This window comes from Gopherus flavomarginatus, chromosome 9 (assembly GCF_025201925.1).
Source record: "Gopherus flavomarginatus isolate rGopFla2 chromosome 9, rGopFla2.mat.asm, whole genome shotgun sequence".
NCBI lineage: Eukaryota > Metazoa > Chordata > Testudines > Testudinidae > Gopherus > Gopherus flavomarginatus.
The window spans coordinates 33,371,315-33,391,997 of NC_066625.1; the positions used below are offsets into that span (position 1 = coordinate 33,371,315).

Sequence of the window (20,683 nt, forward strand, 5' to 3'; positions counted from 1 at the left end):
TCCCAGTGCCTTCTGGGAAATCTGGGCAGCTCTCCCTTCGTGCCTGGTGCATGCAGCACATGTGGCATTCCACGAGTCATGAAGGGCCCAAGGGAAAATCTCATTCAAACTATTTAACCCCCTCCCCCATCCCTATGAGGTCCCAGAGCAGCCAGATGCCAGTTTCCTGAGCGAAAGCCCCTGGGATCAGGAACCCAGAATTTTCTCTAGTTAGGGCCAAATTGTTGCTGGCTCTAGTGCACATGTGTGAGGAGGAGAAAGGCACAAGAAGCCTTCCTCACCCCCTTGCTTCCCCCACATGGGGGGCAGGCCAAAGGCTGTCCCTGCTGGTGCCCTGGTGGGCACTGGCCTCCCCTATGGTGGTGCGGGAGGCTCTGTGCCCAGCAAGGCTGGTCAGACACACACAAGGGGCCCTGTGCCTGGTTGCCTTTCCCCGACCCCTCCTTGGGTGGTACCTGGAAGGTCGCACTGGATTTGCTCTTACCTGGAAATCCCCCATGCTGCTCAGCAGCCTCTCCGAGCCTTTCTGCAGCTTCTCGTACTGCTCCTTCAGCTTCTGCACCTGGGCCAGCAAGTCCCTCTGAAATTCCCTCCCCTGAAGAGAGCAAGGCACAGCGCCGTCTCAGACACCCAGCACAGCGATTGCCACCTCATGGCCTCTAAAGCTAAGGCTGCCAAGCAGCTTCCCTCCAACGCCCGGCTTTCAGATGCTCTAACCTCAGGAATTCCCCAAACGTCTAGATGGGTCAAATGTGAAACATGAAGCCTTGCAAGGACGAGACCTCACTGGGGGCCAGTGGATGGATTTCATAGAGTAAAGCTGACACAGGTTGGATGGGACCCGTTAGAAGGTAATTGGTCCAGCCTACCTGTGCCTCATTAACAGCCTTTCAAATAGGGCCTGGTAGAGGGCAGCTGGTCTCTATAAAGAGCCAGAGAGGAACAAGAAAGTGTGCAGATGGGAATAGGTACATCCCTTTTTGCAGATGACTCTGCTCTAGGGACTAAGCATAAAAGACTTAAAAGTAACCACAGAAAGACAAATGAGAAACTCCAGAGCATTTCCAAGTGGGGAAATGATTAGGGATTGAAATTCTCACTTACAAAAACCAGGGGAATGATTTTAACCAGGAAGAAAATTTGGGAAGAATGGGATTTATTTTTTTATGGTGAAAAAATTCAGATAGTTCAAAAGTTGATGTTCCTAGGAGGAGTGTTTGAAAATAAATTAACTTGGAAAGATCCCATAGATAATATCATACAGAAGTGTAAAAGTTGGATGAAGTTACTTAAAAGTGTAGCTGGAAACCAATGAAGTACAGATAAGAAGGTACTGGTGATTACATATAGAGCTTTACGGAAGCCAGGTTTAGACTACGGTTGACAAGCTTTTGATTCAGCCTCAAAAACAGTTCTTAGACATTTGGAACTGCTCAGGCTCAACTCTGCTTGGCATGTGGTGTAATGATAATCCCACCCGTGTATGCGCTGCCAATAGCCACTGGAGAAACACCTATAAATTTAAGGATGAAACGGTTAGATCTAACCTTTTGGGCAAAGGTAAAAGGAGTCATGAAAATAGAAGTACAGATTTATGAGGATTGCTGGGAGCTTAGCAGACAAAATAATATGGAATCCCACAGACTTCCTTATATTATCAGGGACAAACACCAGGTAAAGGTGACATGTGCAAAAGACAAATGGAAAGAATGAAAATTTTTTAGTCATGGGAAGTCCAATTATAGCTGGACAATCATTCCCCCATTTGTGGATTTGGAACTGTATGAAAAAGAAAAATGAGGGAAGAAAAAAACCCAAACATTTTATGACAAATGACATTTCTGCATTTACATATGGAAAATGGGGACAGCTTTGCCAAGTCTATATAGACAGATCAAAACATGACAACGTGGATACTGTGGGAACAATCTTCTGTGTTCCTAGCCTTGGAACCCAGACATCTAAAAGGCTATCAAATTATGTGCCATTTTGACAGCTGAACTAATGGGGTAATGTTGGCACTAACTTGAATAAGAGCTGAGTAACTGGCTGCAGTTGTAATTTTATCTGAATACTTGTCAGGCATAATGACAATCAGAACAGGAACTTCAGAAAGATGAAATGACCTAATAAGTGAAGTAATGTTCCTGACTACAGAAATAATGTGTGCCATCTGTAAGGCCTGGTAAATCTGAGGATATCCACTTTATATCTGCAGATATTCTATGATTCTATGATATCCGCGGACCATGTGTGTGGATTGGATCTGGATACAAATTTTGTATCTGTGCAGGGCTCTAGCTATCTGTGTAACAATAGCATGGAGTCCTGTGCATATGGGAATACCAGGAAATGAGATGGCTGACAAAACAACAAAGCATGCTCTAAAAAATGAGGAGGTGGATATTAAAATACCCTTACGTAGACAAGAGTGTGGTCCTGAAGGTACTCACAAAGGAATGGCAAGACTTATGGACTAAAGAAACAAAAGGATGAAGGTTTGATGTATGCTCAAAAATTGAAGATAATACTACAGTAGAACCTCAGAGTCCGAACACCTCGGGAACGGCAGCTGTTCATAACTCTGAAATGTTCTTTCAAAAGTTTACAACTGAACATTGACTTAATAAAGCTTTGAAACTTTACTATGCAGAAGAAAAATGCTGCTTTCCTTTTAGTTTTTTCATTGTTTATGTTTAACACAATACTGTGCGATTTTTCTTTTTTGTGTGTGTCTCTGCCACTGCCTGATTGTGTACTTCTGGTTCGAAATGAGGTGTGTGGTTGACTCTGGTGTTTGTAACTCTGAAGCTCTACTGTATGCACCTCAGTCATGACAGAAAAAGTGAGTAGTCATTTTTAGAGGGTTAACATGTCATTGCGCCTTAAATAATAAGTTAAACGTATTAAAAAGACAGAAAGACAGGCTGTGTAATGTTGCAAAACCAAAGAAATTGTTGATTGTATCCTACGGTACTGTGGGCAATAGTCCATGGAAAGTAAATTTCTTTATGAAAAATTAAGTTGGCTTGAAATCAAAGGGACTAGTGAGAATGTCAGGGAAATGGAATAGTGCAACAAAAGCCTTACTGCATTTTCTACAGGATACTAGACTGAGTGCAAAGGCATGAAAAAAAACCCTGGCAAAAAAAGAATGAAGAAAGTAGCGGTCCTAGACTCGTATGACTGTTGCATCAAAACCAAACAAAAGACAAAAAGAAACAGGGAGAGGAAGCTGCGACAGAGGCATGAGAAAGCAGGAGGCGCCTGTAGGAGACCCTTGACCAGGGTGAAAGGTTTGGGCCTGGAAGCCAGAGCTAAAGGGCTGAAGAAGGCTGAGGGCCAGGGAGAGCTGACTCTAGCCAGAGTGGCCAGCAAAGGCAAGGAAGAGCTGCCCAGAGCAGACTCCAGGGGAAAAAGGGGAGAAGAAAAGCCCCCTGGCCTGAGTTTTGTTTTCAGTTTTATGTCAATAAACTGGCTCTAGTGGAAGAGCATTACTGGATAAAAAATGTGTGTGACATTTATGTGTGTGTTTAATACAGAGCCCTGAAGACGGGAAGCTGAGGGCAGCTGCACAGCCATCCCAGGCCATGAGGGGGTGCACAGGAGGCATGGGAGCATTAGCAAATCACACCCTGTGCCCATGCAGTAGAGAATGCCCTTACACGGGGCACTTGGCATGCATGCACACTTAGGCAAGGGAACACAACTACCATTGTAATCACTCCATTTCTGCATCTATGCCCCATTCTGCTCCTGTTCCCTCCCCACTCTCATTGTAGCCATTGCAAGAGACCATGAGAGAAATAAGATGTGCTCTGAGCTACAGCGCTATCTTGGAACAAACACGCACAGCCCTGGACCCAGATCACCTTGTCTTCTTTGCTTTGCAGGCTGCTTATTTCGTCTTTCATTCTCTCCAGATCTGCGGCTACGTCATCTGAGATCCCAACTTTGGCTGGAACCAAATGAAAGACACCAAAGCTGTGTCTGCACGGAGTGCTCTAGGGAATCCCCCCACCACTGTCATATTACAGGTGCAGCTCCATCCCTGCCAGCAATGGTCTTGTAGTCCACTGCTAGCGGTTCTACCACTGGCTCACCTAGTCCTGCTCTGGGAACATCCAGGGATGAAGATGCCGGAGCTCTGTCTACACTAGTGCTCCCAATATTGCCAGTCCCAGGTGAGCTGCACCAGTGTGCTAGAGCTGAGGTGAGAGACTGTCCCACAATTATAGCATGCATATGGTTCTCTATAGGGGCAGGGTCCTGAACGGATCAAGCAGTAAAGGAACCACAGAAGGAGGGTTTGCTTGAAATCCAGAGCAGCCTTAGGGGGCTCCTCAGACTTGGGTTCATAGTAGGAGCCTATCATTAAAGCTAACTCAAGATCAGGCAATGCCTCTCAGAGCTGCTGGAGAGAAGTCATGGTCTTGTGGGATAGAGGGTGATGGTGCTAGTGAGGCCAGCAGTGGTAGCTGGAGGAACTTCTCAATGCTTTAGCACTCTGTCTTCCTGCCCTTGGGCTTCCCTGCGAGAGCCCCCATCCAAGGCAGGGTGTTCCTGCTGAGAGCAGCCTCACCACAAGAATAATGTTTCCCTGGCAAGTCAGCTCTAGGGAAGGTCATCAAGGCAACTCAGCTCTGCAGACAGACTATAGACCTGGTGTCAAGGTTTCCTGCTAGGTTTGCCAACTTTCTAATTTCTGAAAACTAGACCTGCCCCCACACCGCCTCTTCCCCTGAGGCCTCGCCCCCCGCCCCCTTCTTTCCAAAGGCCCTGCCCCCCCTCTTCCCCCAAGCAGGGCCGGCTCCAGGTTTTTTGCCACCCCAAGCAAAAAAAAAAAAAAAAAAAGGAGCCAGAGTGCTGCCCCTTCAAAAGTGCCACCCCAAGCACATGCTTGGAACGCTGGTGCCTAGAGCCGGCCCTGTCCTCAAGGCCCCTGCTCCCCAACTCTTCTTCTCCCCACTCCTCATTGCTCACTTCTCTCCCCCATCCCCCTAGCTCGATCCTCTCCACCTCCCTCCCCACTAGCTGGGCTCCCTCTACTCCAGGGCTGGGATGGGAGCTGCAGCCTGACGTGGCACCTGCTGCCTGGCTGCCCATGAGATGCAGGTAGGAGGTGGCCCTGGCTGAGCAGGGGCTGGTGTGGATTGATGACCCAGCACTTCCCTTCCCACCCCGCTCCCTCCACTGCCCGTGGTAACCAGACTTTTGGTGTCCGGTCAGATGTATTGACCAGCCACTGTACAGGTTCCCTTTCAACCAGACATGCTGGTTGAAAACCGGACATCTGGCATGCCTAGCTCCCGCACTTACTGCATCTCTGATTCCTAGATCTCCTCTCTTTTCAGGAGGCAAGATGCAGGGCCGTCTCTAGCTATTCTGGGGCCCTACGCAGCACCCCCGTGGGGATGAGGGGTGCAGGCCTCTGCAGGGCAGAGTGGGGGGCTGGACCCAGGCCTCCATGAGAGGGGAACGGGGGGGCTGGCCCCAGGCCTCTGTGGGGGAGGGGCAGGGCTGACTTGGGGGGCAGGATGGAGCCACCCCTCAGAACTCATGGGTGGTGTGGCTGGAGCCAGGTTGCTGCACTTCCCGCCACCAGTGAGTGCAGCCCTGGCCCTGCTGCAGAGGTCAGGAGAGTGGGGCCAGGGCGGGGCGGGGGCCCTGGGGAAAGGCCAGAGCAGGAGCTGGAGCAGCACACAGTTGCGCAGGGCATCAGGAAATTTGGTGCCCCAAATTTCCTGGTGCCTATGCAGCTGCGTATTTTGCTAATGGGTAAGGACGGCCCTGGCAAGGTGCTTTTCCCAGCTCCCAGCCCTACAAGCTCCCCCTGGGCTGGGCTCCCTCTGCTTTCAACATCACCAACAGGAAGAAAGATGCTGCATTCGGGACAGTGCCCAGGCCCCAAGCCAGGATAGTCCCCTGCTCCATCTCCCTGAGAGCTCTACCTCCCTGAGAGCCAGCTTCCCCTCCCCCAGAACCGGGCTGGGCCCTGCAAGGACAAACCCCAGTTCCTCTCCCCTGAAGCTGGGCTGGGCCCTGCCAGACAGACATCCTCCCCCTGGGTCCCCTCTCCCAGAGCTGGGCTGGGCCCCGACTAGACCCTGACTCCCCTCCCCAAGAGCCAGGCTGGGCTCTGCAGTAGTGGCTAGCCATCCAAACTCATTTGTGTCCCTCCCTCCAGCCAGGCAGAGACTCTGACTGCTCAGTAGGAAGGAGCTGGCTGCACCCAGTCAGGTCTGGGCCCTTGCTGCCTTCTAAGGCCCCGGGTTTCTCCTGGAAGACAGGCCCAGCCCAGGGGTGGGAGCCAAGCTGGACACTAGGGCCTCACCTAGGTGATCTGCTTGCTGCTTGAGCTCATTCTCCAGCAGGCTGATGCGAGTCCCCAAGGCTTCATGCTTGTCCGGCAGCTGGCACAGCTTGCCAAAGGCCTCCCTGACCGTTTCCCGTTTCGAGTCGAGGCTGGGCACTGGGTCTGAGGGGCTCTGAAATAAAACACTCCCGCGCTGGCTTTATGGCAGGCTGGTTCCTGCAGAGAGCTCAGAAAGGGGGTGCTGATCAGAGGGGTGGGGGTGGGGGTGCAGGGGACTGGTCGGGGCAGCTGGGTCATATTCGCAGATTCCAAGTTCTCGCTATTGGAAGAACAAAGCAGCAACCGGTGTCCAGCTACCACCTTTTGCCTTTGAGGAGAACTGTGCCAACACCAGAGCCATTCATTGACCTCCCCGAACCATAGGGGTCGGCTAATACAGACACTGAACTCACTCCTCCCTTTATGGCATCAATCATGACACCACCATGCATTACGGAGCTCAGATCAGCCAGGTATCCAGGCTAATCTTGTTAGTGTGCGGGCTCAGGGGTATCTTGAGTGAGGATGCAGGCTGGTGCCAGTTGCTGTACTCAGGATGCAGGGCTGTGGCTCTAGAGGTCCCCCATAGATTTCAGAGGCCCAGTAGCACAGTGAGTAGAGCGATTGGCTGGGGACTATAACCAACCCCTGCAATAATCCCTAGGGGGCATTACTGGATGCTGAGGAGTAGTCATGAAGGGGTGAGCCGATCGCAGCAGAGGGCACGGACTGCTGGGTTACAGGACAAGTGTGTGTGATGGCAGAAGAGTTTAGTGTGATCTAGCACACCCTGAGAATCCAGAGGCTTCAGCTTTGCAGCATTTTCTTCCCTCTCTGAGAGAGACACCAGCCCTTTTGTGCCCTGGATTGGAGCTGATCAGTGATGAGACCCACGTGATCTTTTTGATCTCAGCATGAGTCAGTACAGTAGCCCTGCCTCATCCTGCAGGCTCTTAAAATCTGATCAAATGGTGAACAATAACCCACAGCAAACCCAGAGGGAGCTGGCTTGCCCCATTCAAAGAGTCGTGATGGACACTGGAACACAATTCTCATTGCTCCCAAAATGCTTCTGCTCAACTCTCCCTTGAGTGACCCCTCAGTTCGAGATAAGGTCCCCCAGGCAGGCGGGAATCTGCACCTACCTTGTCAGTGAGTGAGTCAAAGAGAGAGCTCCACTGCACTATGTCCACCTGTTCGGGGAAAGAACTCAGCTGTGCCTGCATCTTGTCCTGCATGCAGAGGAAGAGAAAAGGAGCTGCACATCAGAGGGGAATGGCCTTGCTCTTTATACTGGAGCGAGGGATGGGCAATCCAGGACAGGGCGTGCAGGAACAAACCCAATCCTGCCTCCTGCCAGACCCAAACCTCTCATCAGATTCAGCAATGGCATCATCCCCATAGTATCTTTCCCTTGCACGTGGTCATGGAGTTCAGGTTCCACCTGGGACTGGAAGTGCGGAAGTACCATGATAGAGCCTGTCTGTGGGGGATCTCCAGCCCCAGGAACTTGGAGAGAGGACCGACCCTAGGAACTGGTGGCCTTCTAAAGTGCCTGAGGGTGTTCCATTGTGGGCACGCAGGCAGGGAGAGGCCAACATGCATGTCACTGCTCTGGGATGTGGCTGGAGGTGGTTCTCTGCAAAGGGGATCAGAGAGGACTGGGAGGGGAACCTGACACTTTTTCACGGTGTGTGTAGGGGTCATCACTGCTGGTAAGCACAAGGGGGGGGGGTCACACCAGAGAGGCATGCTGGGACACTACACCCACACAGCAGGGCACACCCTGCGCAGTGACACCCTTAGCCTGCTCTAGAGCCAGCCTCCCTTGCATAGTTCTCCAGGCACTCCCCCAGCCAGCATCTCCTCAATGGGCAGGCCGATCGCCCACCACCCACTGCCGTGCAGGGTGCTCTGCTGAGCCGAATGCAACTCCTCCTGTGTGAGCCCGAGGCAAAGCAAGAGCTGATCCGAGCTGCCAAATTCAGAGCAGAATGCGAGGCCCAGAAAAAGTGCATGTGGCTCATGGGCCATGGACTGACTATGGCTGCTACGCCCTGTGAGCAGCAGGGGACGTTACAGCAGATAATCAGGGGCCAGTGCCCCAGGCCAATACCATTCTCAGGAGCAGAGGGTGGGGCGAGGACAGGATACACTCTGGATTCCGCACAGTCACCCACTGAGTGCAAAGGCAGCAGGAACCTCTGTCACCCTGTGGGCACCCTACTTACAGCTCCCTGCACTGGACGGGCAGGGTGCACCAATACAACAGGCTGCCCTCTTCTCGGGCTGCACAGCGCAGCAGCAGGACACAGGCCAGTGCTGGCAGATCCAACCATCTTGAAGACAAGTCGGTTCCCACTGCTGGTGGATGGTGTGAAGCAGCTGCATGAATGGTGACTGCGCAGCCTTTGGTGTAGAGGCCTGGACGTGCTGTCAGCTGCTCACCCACACAGAGCCTGGTGTCCAGTCCAACGAGCACACAGGTAACATGGCTACTGAGCTGGAGACATCTACGCGTCTGGATTGACCAGGCATAAAGACTGCCGCAGCGACTGTGTATATTATACACCGCATCTAGCTTGCCCTTTGGCGGAGCTGTTTGTTACAGATGCTATTACAAATACAGCCATGCAGCTGGTTAGGGAATGGAGATGGATTTCACCAGGGAAGGTGAACCTGTGGGTCCAGATCCTCCACTGGCGTAAATCATCCTCGTTCTGCCAAAGTCAGTGGAACCCTTTTACACCAGCTGAGGATTTGGCCCATTGTTCCTCAAGATTGCTTTGGATTATCTTTGCAGCCCAGGGTTGTTTGTGAGCTGCTCCCTTGCGCTGGGCACGGATAGTGCCTCGGGACTGGTCACCTGCACCAAGTGTATGGAACGTAGCAGCGTAATTAACCCTTCAGAAAGGCCACATTCTGGGGTCTATGTGAAGGGCACTAAAAATGTGGCATCACTAAGCTCTGTGCTCTGCAGGGCTGAGCAGAGTGGCCAGAGGAGTTGGGCAGCTCACACCCTGCACAAGGCTCTGAAAAGCTATCTCCCGCGGTTCCCAAACGAAGGGGCCAATGCCCACAGTCGGGCTGGAGCAGGCTGCGGCAGCCCTGCCTGGCTCCTCTTAGCTGCGCTCCCGGAGTGTGCGGGCCTTTTCCAGAGCCCTTTGCCACCAGGTTCTCTCTACTCCCAGAATCTCCCCACTCACCAGCCTGTCCAGGATGGCTTGGATGAGCTGGCTCTGCTGATCCAGCTGCGCGAGCCGCTCTCTCATTTCATCCATGCTGACCTGTTAAACAAACCACATCGGCATGATGTGCAGAGGGAATGAGCAGCCAGCGGCGTCCTGCCAGCTCCGCACTCCAGCCTGTGCCCTAGCTCTGGAGCAGCCAGGGAATACCTGACTAACTGCACAGTCGAGAGCCAGGGCTAGCTGAGGCTCACTGATCTCTGTAGTTACACACAGCACACACCACAGCACGAGAGGGCTGGAGAAAGGCTGCACTGGGGCTGAGCCATGCAGGGAGCCCAGTCTTGTGCTCCTCACATTAGCAGCTCAGCTCCTCTGATGGTGAGCCAATGTTCTCTGAGACTCAGCGGGGCCTGCTCCGGGTAATTCAGGAATGCCTTTGGCCAAGGACACTGTGTCCTGCCTTCGCTGGTTGGATGGACGGGAGCTGGGGGACAGAGCCTTGGAGGGAAGGGTCCCACAGGGAACAAAGCAGAGGCGCTTAGGCAGGAAAGGGAACTGGCTCACTTGAAAGACAATAAGCATGTAAAATAATCCCCAGCAGGGGGCAGCCTCCGGCTACATGTCAGCACCCAACTCTGTCAAGGGGGACCAGGCCTCATGCCTTAGCTGAGCAAGGAAGGGCATGGACCAAAGTGTGAAAGGAGCCCCGTGGAGCAGCCCTGGAAGGATGTCAGCAGCACTGCAGCAAGAGTGTGTGCACGCTATGATCTCAGGGCTGTGCTTGGACTCAGGATTTCACGGCTACTTAATTTTGTCTAGGGAGGCACCAGAGCAGGAAGCAGGTGCTTGAGGCGGCCAAGCGAAAGGTGCGGCACGTCGGGGTCTTTGGTGGCAATTCAGCAGCAGGTCCCTCAGTCCCTCTCGGAGGGAAGGACTGGCCACCGAATTGCTGCCAAAGAATGAAGCAGCGCGGCTCAGCACGGCTGCCGCAAAGTGCCGCCGATCGCAGCTTTATCTTTTTTTTTTTTCCTTCGCTGCTTGGGGTGGCAAAAAAGCTGGAGCTGGCCCTGCTTGTTGTTCCTCTGTCCTCACATCAGAGCACCCAGGTCTCACTCCAACCCCCACCCCCCTCATTTTTCTTTGCTATGGTGAGCAGGAGCCCAAAGACAGGGAAGCCGGATTCCCTGCAGGCCAGTGCAGTGCTACTGAGTCACCAGGGCACCCCGTTGCCAAGACAGCTCTCCAGGGGCAGTACCCCCAGCCGCCCCTTTGCCACGGGCAGACGTACGTACTTGTTGGAAGTTATCCTTCAAGACCCCCAGCTCTTCCTGAAAGGTGTTGACAGTGCTTTGCAGGGAGTAGATGTTGGTGAGCAGCTCCTGCAGTGTGTTCATGGCCTGAGGACAGGGAAATGAAGGAGTCAGCACCAGCTTGAAGCAGACTAGGCAGGACTGGAAACAAGCCAAGAGCGCTCTGCATGGACAGTCAGCCTGGCGTGACGCAGAAGCCCACACTCTGCCCACCCTGGAGCCAGAGGGCCATACCCAACTTGCTGCCGACGGAGCCGACTACAGCCAACCAACCTCTTCTTTAACCCAGATCGCAGCTATGGAGACTCCAGGAGCCCAGAAAACAATGTTCTATCTGGAGCCAAGTAGCCTCTCCTGGGATCAAGATGCAGCATTGGATGCTGGGATCTGTAGTTTTCATGGATTACGCCTCTGTGTTAAAGGGCAGCTGGTGCAAACTCCGTGGGAGACTCCCAGGTCACATTGTCCATCCTGCAGAAATTAATGAGTGGCCACAGATAAACTGGGGCAGAATACACCCTCAGGGGCCTCTGGGAATGGTCCGCTTCCTTACCTGCCACCACATGCTTATTACAAACAGCACCTGGGCGTTCCCATTGACCTGTCAGGTGGTGACAACTATTGGAGAGTGATGGAGAGTGGTTCAATGAGCCCAAGGCTCTCCTGACTATGCCACAACCTATTCTGTCCTAAGTTACAGCTGGAATAGCCATGCCTCCCTGCTGGAAATCTGGCTTCCAGTTTTATCCTGGGGGTGCCGGGTTGTGATCAGCTGAGCATCCATGCCATCGCTCAGATGGATTCAGTTCAGCCTCTATGAGCCCAATTCCCAGTTCCTCTCTAGTCATTGGTTTCCTCCCACTGTAAGGGTCCTTACCATGGGCAGAGCAGTGTGAAGTGGTCTTTGTGCAAATGAGAATCAGACCCTACATCTTCTGCCAGGACACCCAGGAGATCAGTACCATGCCCTAAGAGGTGTTAGCCATCTCTGGCAGTGGTGATATTGACTCTATGCACAAGGCAGCCTGTTGGCTGTTCTCCCTGGGGAGTCCCTCAGGACTCAGTCCATGCAGAGCAGTCTCTCATGTACAGAATACCCAGCAGAAGGCTCTGCCTAAAAACAATCCCCAAATCTGGTTTCCAGAAGGGATTTGCTCTCTTCTGTTGGCCTGCTGGAGCCGGAGCAGAGAGGGCTGAGCCTTGCTGAGGCTCTGTGATGTCATTTACACTCGTGCAATGTGGTTCTAAAATGCTACCAAGCGAGACCCCCATATGCAGTCATGCCTGCTTGGCATGGATGTAAATGGCTCCATGGCGGAGAGTCCAGCCCCGTACATCACGGTGAGCATGAACTGCTGTAGGTCAGAAGAGAATCAGGTCCTGGATACTTTACAACGGAGCTGTGAGGGGGATGCAGAGACCCATGTGGAGGAGAAAGGGACCAGAGAGGTCCTGGGGGCAGGGCTCCTCCACTCCTCTTGCCGTGTCAATCACGCACGACAGGGAGGAGAGGAAACCTTTAAAAGAGAGGAAGCTGCAGTCAGTGAGGGGAAGGAGTGGGATTGCCCTAGGAGTGACTCCTGAAGCTGTGGAGGGAACTGCCAGGCAGGAAACCTTCACCCTGCCCCGAGGAGAGTACAGTGGACTCCCTGGTAAGACAGACAGCTGAGCCTGCCTCCCAGTCTCAGCCAGAGCCATTGCATGGGCGCTGGTTTGTTGGCAGCACTGTAGATTTGCCGCCCCTGGAGTGTGTGTGGGGTTTATGACTTTCCTTGTGATCCCCTGGCTTGAGAGACTTAAGGAGGCCCACAAAGGGCAGAGCCCCCCTGCAAGGAGTGGGGAACTGGAGCCTGGATTGTGACCACCCAATGGATGTTGCTTGGGAAGGGATTAAAGCGAAACTGAAAAAGCTGCTCGTATAAGAGCAGCCACATGTAAGATCAGACTGGTATAACTGTGACTGATTCATTGGTAAAACTTCCCATGCAGACAAGCCCTCTCAGTGCCAAGAGGCAGGAATCTAATTCTTCTCTCATGCTGGTGTAAATCAGAAGTAAGTCCCCCAGAGTAACCTAGTGTGAAACCAGTGCCCATCAGATCAGAGTCAGGCCCAGGCAATCCAAAGGCAAGGCTGAGTCTCTGGCCCCAATCCTTGGCTATGGCCAAGGACTGCGCAGCGCAGCTCAGTCCAGAATTGGTTGGACATCAAGCTGGTCTCCAGCCTAATTTAGAGCAGCCTGGAGGCTGTGTAAAGTTGTGCAAGCTAGCAACAGCCCCAAGGGATTGACCCAGCGACAGCACTCAGCAGAGTGTCAGGTTGCCCTGATTGCAGGGCAAGGGTGGTCTAGAGCCTTCACCTTCAGTTGCAGTTCAAGGCTCTGACTCTGACCTGTCAGACCCCATAGCAGGCTGGGTGGCTCCTACATTGTAGATATAAACATCAGGAGCAGGGGGAACCGAGTCCCCCCGGGAGTCCACTGCTTTGCTGCCCTGCCAGGCCCAGAAGGCCCAGTGCCAGGTCCACTGTAGTGCTCACACCCAGAGCAGTTAACTCTGGGGGATGCCCATCTCTCCAAGAGGCAGACACTGCCCGCTGCATTCCAGTGCTTCCTACACAACGGAGCATGTCGGACTCAGGCTCAGCTGGGGTGCCTGGGAGATTGTTCGCTGTTAACAGAGCCCCCACATCGGGACTCACATGCTGAGCACGAGTCAATCTTGATGTGTCCAGGCTTGTGCTCAAACTAGCACTTGACACAGTGTCTGTCTCTCAGGCCCTGACAGGAATGCCGCAGGGAGAGGTAGGGTTGCCAACCCTCCAGGATTGTCCTGGAGTCGCTAGGAGTTAAAGATTAATCTTTAATTACAGATGATGTCATGTGATGAAAAGTCCAGGAATATGTCCAGTGAAAATTGGCAACCCCAGGGAGGGGGCAGGTGTGTGCGCACAAGGAGGTCTGACACTGCTTGGCAATCCTCCCTCCCCACCTCCTGCCCCAGGACGGGTGTGCAATGCAGAGCAGTCCCATCCTATGGAGAGCTCTGGGAGCCAGGGATTGTGCTTCCCCACAGCACAATGGGAGTGGGGGGGATAATCCCTCCTAGAACTCCCTGCATGCTGGGGATTGCCCCCACTCTCTAGGAGTGTGCAGCTCCCCTCTGCAGGCTGCCAGCTGTCCTGTGAATTGAGGAATGCCCTTTTGGGGTGGATATGCCCCATGGCACCACCAGGGGACAGGCCTCGGGCTCCCTCACTGGCCCTTGCAACATCCCAGCAAGTTGCAGTTAGAAGGCTGTGCAGGGCCCTTTAAGGCCACATCCAGACTAAGAAAACAGGCCATGTTTTAAAACACGCCCCCTGCTCATGTCAACTCTGGGAGGAGCCTGGATTGGCCCTGGCCAGCTGTCACAGTGCTGAGACCATTGCCTCATGGTCTTCTCATTTCCTTGTGCTCTCCTGTCTTCCCCACTTGTTACGTCTTGTCTTTCTCTTCTGTGTCTGTACAGCGCCTAGCACACTGAGGCCCCAGCCCATGACAAGGGGTCCTAGGTGCTAGCATAGTACAAATAAATAATAATTAAACTCAGTTTGCCCTGCCTAGGCCAGGTGCAAAGTTCTGTGCCAGTAGTGATTGCTCAAACAGGTGAGCTAGCACATTTCCAAACAACAGCCAGCCTGCCCCAAGAGACTGCGGGAAGAGCTGGCTGTGAATGATGCTTCATGAGAACATTTTAAAGAAGATTTTAATACTGTTGTTGAAAGGGAAAATCACGCTGTTATTTTTTTAATCTCTCCTCCCCCTCCCTTCTTTTTTCCTTCTTTCCACTGGAAAAAAGTTTTAAAAAGAGAGAGAAAGAAAGAAATGGGATTTTTCATAATTTCAACCCAAAACATTTATAAAAATTTTGATTTTTTTTCAGTTTTAAATTTTTCCTTTTGAAATTTCATTGGAAAACAAAGAGCTGTTGATTAAAATTGACATTTTTCTGCAGGTTTCAGAGCAGCAGCCGTGTTAGTCTGTATCTGCAACAAGAACAGGAGTACTTGTGGCACCTTAGAGTTTTGTCATCCTCAAACCCCCATTTTTTGGTTAAAAAAAAACAAAACATTTTTGATCGGCTCCTGTCCCAAGCCTGACCAGAGGGGCTGCTAGGGAAGGGCAGGGCCAGGCATCACCATGGTAACAACATGACAAACGTGGAGCACGCTAGTTACTTCTCGAGTCCACGCCCCATTGGTTCCATTGGGGTGAGAGGTTACCAGGGCCTGACCTTGCACCACAACTCCCATTGATTCTGTGGGCACTCAGTATCTTTGAATCAAGCCACAGGTTGGCTGCACTCACGGGTAACGAGGGCAGCTGGCCCAGCCCATGTTAGGAGCCAGATTATAGCAGCAGCAAGAGATCGGACTGTGCCTAGTAGCTTTCAGCAACAGGAGCTCCTGTGCCATAATGCATTTACAGCCTACAAGCAAGCAGGTTCCACCCCAACACACAGCAGCTGATTGCCCCACACAGTTGGCATTCACACAGAGAGCTTTCCTCCCAAATGTCCCCTCTGGCCACGCAAGGGGAAGCTAGAAACATATCCCTCTCCTCTAGGTCTGATTCAAACAAATTAAATACGAAATCTGGGCAATTGCTTGCCCCAAGCCAGCACTGAATCTGTTGCATTAACCCCTCCTAAGGGCTTGCTAACCTTCTCTGCCCTGATGCTGCTTATCTCCTGCTGCCACACACAGGCAAGTAACAGGAGCAGGCTGGCACACCAACAGAAGGGGGGCAGCAAGCCCAGCTGGCTGGTTGCACATGTGTTGGTGTATCAGCAAGCAGAATTGTCCCAAATAAGGAGCTGACACAACAGCAATCCCCATGCACCTGTGCCAATCCCTGGGCAGCAGGGCTGGGTAATCTCTTTGTTTACACAGAAACAACTTTCTCATATTCCTAACTTGGGAGGGAGAAGCACCAAACAACAGGAGGCTAGCTAAGCACTGCAACAGGTCACCTGGGGAGGTCATGGCATCCTTGGCTTGTCACTGAAGGTCTTTAAGAACAGGTTAGACAAATGTGTCAGAGAGAGGTTTGGTTTACTTGATCGTGCCTTAGCATGGGGGATAGATGAGATGACACTCAAGCTCCCTCCTAGCCTACATTTCTATGATTCCATGACCTAGTGCTGCTATCAAAAATGCTTCCATTTTGTCCTTGAAATGTTTATTTAAAAACATAATAATACCAGCTGTTTCTAGACTAGAGTGCCCTAAAGGAGACTGTTACGGTGATATGCAAACTCTAGTATGGTGCATGTGTGAATCACTGCACCTACCACTGAAATGCAGCCACTTCTGGGAAGAAACCCAGCTGCATCGCCACACAACAATTGATGAGAAGATGTGAATGGGAATGCTACCTCTGATTGAGCTGACAGAAAATTTAGTGAAACAAAACGTCAAGTCCCAGGAAGTGGATTTCTAACTGGCTAGAGCTTCACAGACAACAGCTGAACATTTGTCAGCCAGCAAGGTCAGTACACCACTAATTCAACACGGGCTTATGCTGGGATAATAATCTTAAAAGGCAAGATGACTAAATATGGCAATTACATTCTGGCCTCCATAAATTCCCCCTGCAGGTTCAAATGAATCTCATTTCCTGTCCATCCTAAAATATTGTGTGATGTTGCTGTGTGCTGTTAAGCAGCTGCCACATTCCACCCCAGAGATGGTTACATTTCGATGGTGGGTAAAGTCCTTGCTCTATGTCCTTCTTGTGCTTCACAGGTGTGTTGTCAGTTGTAGTCAGTTAGCATTTGTGAAGCACAGCAAGGCCCTCAGGTGAAAGGTGCTATGGAAGTGCAGAGTATTATTAGTGTTGTGACTTGCAGCATGTTTAGCACCATGCTGTGTGGTTGCTGGTGGTACCGGCTGTGTGCGCCTTCGGGGGGCCAACCTACTGATATGATTTGCTGTGTGGCATGTGCTTGTACAAGGGAGTTCCGCCAGCTGCCCAGACTGCGATGCTGGCCCTTTGGTACCATATGCAGGGGGAGTGCAGGTCTGCACTATTTGTTCTCCTACTGCCCCATTGTTTTACTCCTTTCTCTCACCCCACCTGGCACAGCAGCACCACCTGTCAGTCACGGGGAGGAAGTGCACGCTCTGCCAAGGTGGCCTTCCCAGGTGATAAGACTCGGTACCCCCCGCTCAGGGCACGTCACGTTCATCTGTGTGCTCCTGCTCACGCTGTTTCTGAACCCTCATAGCTGAGTTAGATTCATGGAAATGCTGCTGCACGCAGAGAAGAAGTGGACAGAAGTGACTCTCTGTCCACAGTGGAGAAAGGAGGCAGGAGAATGACCCTGAAACAGCACATGGGACCCATGCGGGGAAACTTCAGAACAGCCCATTACAGCCAGCCTGTCCCTCCTGCTAGGGGCATGGCAGCCCATGAGCCATGGGACTGGTGGGAAATACAGGGCAATTCTTATTCATCCCCTGGGTGACCCCCCCACCCTTTCCCAAAAGGGGAATGAATGATACTCAAGGGGAACTGCAGAGACAGATCAAGGATTACATCAAGGGCTGTAGGTGGGATGAGTGTCACAACTCACCAGGCTCAGGGGGCACCAGCACCCCCTTCCCCACTGACCTGGCCCAGAGGCACTGGCACTGCCACTGCTGCTAACCTGGCTGCTAATCTGACAAGATCATGTGCAGACGGCTAAGGAAAGCCCCTCCCCATCTGACCAGGAGCAGGACAAGGAGATGGTACTTAGAGAACTCACAGCTTTCCCTTGTTTCACATACTCAACTACACTCTAACCAGGCAACTGGACTGGACCTAGACTGAACACCTCTGTTCAGGCAAACACTCCTGGAACAACAATGCTGGTCAGGGGTAAACGGCCTGCCCAGATGGTGAGAGAACACCAGCACTTGCTACCTGGACGGAAAGCCAAAAGGACCATGGGAGGATGGGGAATGGAGGATCCTAACTGGGAAGCAACAGCTGAGCTAGTTGTGCTGCTTTCTGTCTGTGTGAAGCTCTGAGTGAAGGGGCTTTCTCTGACTATACTAGGAAGGGGTTAGACTCCTGTGTTTTCAAACTCCCTTCCTGAGCAAGTAAATGAAGAATTTAGCATGTGTTTCTGCTCTGGAGAGGGGCTTGGTGACAATCACGGGGTCCCAACTGCCAGATCAAGTGGGCTCCGTTTACAACTACAAAGATTTTTTTTTCTGTCAGTCCTGTGTCCTCCCCTTGGACTCCGAGAGTCACACTGGGCTCCTTCCTTCTACACATCAGTAGCAACAGTAGTGAGGACTTTGCAGGTAAATTATGTCCTCACAGGCACTTCTGATGATGCAGGAGGAGGTGTGGATTCCAACCCCTCCCAGAGCCAAGCAGGGCAGAGGGGAGATTAAAGCGCTAAGCAGTCATGGCTAGAAGATAATGTTGTTTTTACATAGTCACATATAAGGGTGACAAACGGCACTTTAACAACAAAATAAGCTGCATTCTGAGCAAACTGAAATTCCCTGTGCAATTGCAACGCGTTTTCTAGGTACAATATGGCCTTTTAACACGAATGAGGTCTCCAAGAGTTAAGTCCATCGATTTAACATGAGAGAACAGAATAAAAAAAGATCAGGTTTTAGATACCGCAGAATGTCCTTCCTTGCCTGGAGAGTGACAGATAAACTCCCAGGGTCACAGTCTGACTCCATCTACATCTGTGAAGGACAGGACAAACTGATAGTACTTAATGAAATAACACAGTAGTGATGGATTAAGAGGAGGTACCAGAGGAACCATCTTTCTCCTAGTTCTTTTCCAGCTCTGCCATCAGTAATGTCACTCAAAGCACGGAGGGGGCTGCCAATTAACTACATACTCAAGTCTCCTCTTTGGCCTGTCACTCGAGACCAAATGCACTGCTCTTCTGCAGTGGGTGGACCACCACTTCCCGGGAAAGTTAACACCCCACTCTTACCCTTGAACCCATGTCTCCAGAATGGCTGTGTGTATCTTTAGCTCAGGCCAGGAGATGATGTGTCTTGGGGCCTGCTTCCCCATTGCCTTGCACCTTGTGCAGTCATTCCCACTAGTGCAGAGCGGATGTGAGACCATTCTGATTCGGTGGCGTTTTATACCCACCTTGCCCTGCTGTCAATGATAACACAAGATGTGGGGCAGCAGAGAAGCGGGCCCTCTGGTTTCCTTGTCCAGTGCTGAGTCTTACCAGGGGCATGGTGTGTCAATGGGTAGAGGATCTTGGACCGCAGTAGTGACCTATCAATACTGAAGTGTGCTGTGGGAAAGGCCTAGGAGAGACCTTTCTCAGGGGTTCCAGGCCTGCTAAGGAGTGGAGTCAAAAGCAAAATGGAAATAGACTTCTTGGGACTCCAGAGGGGCCCCCAAGTGAGTTATTGCTAGGGACAGGCATAGCGAACACCTATTCCAGGGGAGCAGGGACTGAAACCCAATTCTGGGTGTCCCATCTCTTCCCGGAGTGGATTAACAGAAGTCTGAGGGAGTCCTCTCCATGCTATGAAATAGACCACATCAAACCAGTGCTCTTCAACTCAGTTTGATCCTTCCTCTATGAACTGGACCAAACTGGCCTGTAATCTGCTCAGATAAACCTGCATTAGTGCTGATCAGATTCTTAGGAGACATTTCCCTACAGAGTCTCTCTCTGGATTCCTGTGGACCAGACACCCCTTCTAGCTGGCTTTGGCAGGACACTGCCCTGGGTATGTCAGTGGCAGGAGCTGTAGGCAATACAATTTACACCCAGTGAGGATCTGGCCCTGACAGACTGGAGGGAAGGGAAGCAGGAGCTTTCCCAAAGCAGGTCTGTCTCACCTTAGTCATTCCTTCCTCATTCATTTCCATCTTCTTCTTCAACTGCATCATTTGCCACATTTCCTCAGCGGGCTTGTTGTGGGGCTGGCTCCGAGACAGCAGCTGTTCTGTGGTAGGGGGACTATTCAGAAGAAGCAGCTGACTTTCGATCCTTGACAGCCTCTCCTGAAGCTGGTGAAAGAGCGAGCTGGATTTCTTCTCCAGGGAGACCTGCTTCTGGACCTGGCCTTCCGCTGTAAAGCTAGGTGCAGGCTGGAGAAAATCCCTCTCCTCCTGGGAGATCTCCTTTTTGACACCTTGGAGCTGGAGGTGCTCCAACAGGCCGTGCAGCAGGACATGAAGGGCATTGAAGTTGACGTTGCCGAGCTCAGGCGTGCCAATCGCAATGTTCACTAGCTCTGCGAATGTAACGGAGAAGCTCATTTTTCGTTCAGTCTCTAGCCTTGGGAGACCAGCAGCTGCGAGCACTGAGGCGGCCTCGATACAGTGAGTTACTTCCCAGGACCAGTCGTCCTAGGGATCCACAATAACACACCCTGATAGGCTCAAAGTTAATAAGTCATGCTCTGGTCTGTGCTCTCCTCGGAAAGTTTCTGCTGGTTGCTAGGATACCAAGGAATGTGCTGAGATCTGAAAGGAGATGGACAACTTAAGAAAGGTGGTGAGATGGTGATGAATGGGGTGAGTCACTGTGCTGTTCAGCTGGGGACCAGGGACAATCACAAGCACAGTGACATCTGGTATAGGAATAAAGGAAAGTGCTCTTGGAAGCAGGAAAGCCTGATTGTTGAGAGCATGAGGTAACAGTGGCCGGTTACCTAGGGATTCTTCTTGAGATTCCGTGCTCGTCTCTCTCACACCCAGGATTTTACTCAGCTCCTAGGGATAAAATACAAACCACTGGCAAAGGCAAAGCCCCCCAGTCTGGTGGGAGATTTAGACTGTGTAAAACACCCC

At 51.8% G+C, this 20,683-nt stretch overlaps 1 protein-coding gene across 2 annotated transcripts in view; it reads right to left on the reverse strand.

The window, feature by feature from the left end:
• C9H16orf96 (chromosome 9 C16orf96 homolog) overlaps positions 1-20,338 on the reverse strand; it is a 34,020-nt gene extending 13,682 nt beyond the window's left edge. The window contains exons 1-7 of one of the 2 annotated variants that reach the window (XM_050968199.1): positions 19,727-20,336; positions 10,839-10,943; positions 9,562-9,642; positions 7,501-7,587; positions 6,335-6,488; positions 3,873-3,958; positions 485-595 (exon numbers count right to left, since the gene is read on the reverse strand). In XM_050968199.1, the coding sequence (XP_050824156.1) occupies positions 485-595; positions 3,873-3,958; positions 6,335-6,488; positions 7,501-7,587; positions 9,562-9,642; positions 10,839-10,943; positions 19,727-20,149 (1,047 nt within the window). In that variant the 5' untranslated portion in view covers positions 20,150-20,336. Of the gene's footprint in view, positions 1-484; positions 596-3,872; positions 3,959-6,334; positions 6,489-7,500; positions 7,588-9,561; positions 9,643-10,838; positions 10,944-19,726 lie in introns of both variants that reach the window. The other variant, XM_050968201.1, reaches the window with a different exon arrangement.
• Between the last annotated feature and the right edge of the window lie 345 nt (positions 20,339-20,683).